General features: G+C 50.8%; 1 protein-coding gene across 1 annotated transcript; it reads left to right on the top strand.

Moving 5' to 3' along the window:
• Positions 1–7: 7 nt before the first annotated feature.
• LOC112124040 (olfactory receptor 51E1-like) lies at positions 8–937 on the top strand (the record flags this gene model as incomplete). The annotated part of the gene is made up of 1 exon (XM_024222581.2): positions 8–937. A coding segment is annotated over one exon (930 nt), but the record flags the coding sequence as incomplete, so codon positions are not given.
• Positions 938–1,930: the final 993 nt, after the last annotated feature.

Raw genomic sequence — 1,930 nt, 5'->3', positions numbered from 1 at the left:
GAACAGAACCAACTTCACCAACCCCTCCACCTTCATCCTACTTGGCATTCCTGGCCTGGAGGCAGCCCATATCTGGATCTCCATTCCCTTCTGTGCTATGTACGCCATAGCCATGTTGGGGAACTTCACCATCCTGTTCATCGTGAAGAGGGAGCCCAGCCTCCATGGGCCAATGTTCTATTTCCTCTGCATGCTGGCCGTCAGCGACCTGGTCATGTCCACATCCACCGTACCCAAAATGCTGAGCATCTTCTGGTTCAATTCCAGGGAGATCAGTTTCAGTGCCTGCCTCACCCAAATGTATTTCGTTCACTCCCTCTCAGGGATGGAGTCTGGAATCCTTGTGGCCATGGCTTTGGATCGCTACGTGGCCATCTGCCATCCCCTGAGACATTCCAGCATCCTGACAAACCCCGTGGTGGCCAAGATCGGCTTGGCTGTGGTGCTGCGCAGTGGCATACTCTCATTACCCTATCCCTTCCTGGTGAGGCGGTGGCCATATTGCAGAACCAACATCATCCCCCACTTTTATTGTGAGCATATAGCTGTGGTGAAGATGGCCTGCACTGACATCCGCATCAATAGTTACTATGGCCTGTTTCATCTTCTCACTGTGATTGGAATGGATGCGTTTTTTATCGCCATGTCCTATACTCAGATCCTCAGGGCCATCTTCCCCCTCCCCACAAAGGATGCCAGGCTCAAAACTTTTGGGACCTGCATCTCTCATGTTTGTGCCATCTTAGCTTTGTACATCCCAGATTTATTTTCCTCTCTCATGCTGCGGTTTGGCCACAATCTGCCACTGCATTTCCTCATTCTCATTACCGGTGTGTACCACCTCGTTCCCCCCGTGCTGCACCCCATCATTTACGGGGTGAGTACCAAACAGATCCGGGGCAGGCTGCTCCAGCTCTTTGCTTATAAAAAGACCTAAATTTTTTCTCTTTCTGCTCTCGATCTCAGATTGAGCTCTGTGCAGAGCTGGCTGGTGCATGGTGCTGGGGCTTCTTCCCTGAATCACTTACTGGAGAGACAGAGACACATTAAACCGTTCCCTGTCCTTACTGTGCTGTGTCAACGTGATGAACTGGGGAGTCAGTCTATGTACACTGTACTGGGTTGCCACCTTTCTAATTGCTGATAGCTGGATCCCTGAAATTGCAATCTTGCCTCACCTCTTCTGTCAAGCCTCAACCCTGTTGTGTGTCTTCTCCCCAAAGCCCTGCCCCTGTCACTTTCTCCTGTCTTCCCCTCCCCTTGTTAGCTGCAACCCAGTCATTTCTAAAACCAATATGTTCTCACATCTGGCAAGTCACTTAAGGGTTAAATTATTAATGTTTATTCTTACTTTGTTACTAACTCTGTGGAGAGAGAGTTCCCATCAGGACTCCTGGCTGACAAAGCCCTGGCTGGGATGATTTAGTCGGGGAATGGTCCTGCTTTGAGCAGGGGGTTGGACTAGATGACCTCCTGGGTTCCTTTCCAACACTGATATTCTGTGATTCTATGATTCCTGGGATCTATATCAGCTCTGGGAGGGGAGTGGGGTATAGTGTGTTACAGTAGGAGGCAGATACATCTGGGGTATAAATAAGAAGATCAGAATGGCCATTCCAGGTAAAACCAATGGTCCATGTAGGCCAGTAGCCTGTCTTCTGAGAGTGCCCAGTACCAGGTGCTTCAGAGGGATTGAACAGAACCTGGCAATCACCATGTGATTCCTGTGGTACAGGTCAGCAGAAGGGGGCAGAAGACCTGAGTATGGGCAGTCTCAGATTCAGCTGGCAGGAGTTCAATCCTCCAGCTCTAGTAGGAGCAGCTGGAGGAGGGAAAGAGCCCAGGCTGCCCCAGATGAAGTGGCAGAAGAATCTGTCAGTTCCGGCTGCCCCGAGCCCTAGCCGCAGCCACAGAGTGGAGGTGGAGGAGA

This window comes from Terrapene carolina, unplaced genomic scaffold (assembly GCF_002925995.2).
Source record: "Terrapene carolina triunguis isolate 2854851 unplaced genomic scaffold, T_m_triunguis-2.0 Scaffold8695, whole genome shotgun sequence".
Lineage (NCBI taxonomy): Eukaryota > Metazoa > Chordata > Testudines > Emydidae > Terrapene > Terrapene triunguis.
The sequence above is the reverse complement of the archived record's forward strand: the minus strand, read 5'-3'. Positions and strand labels throughout refer to the sequence as shown.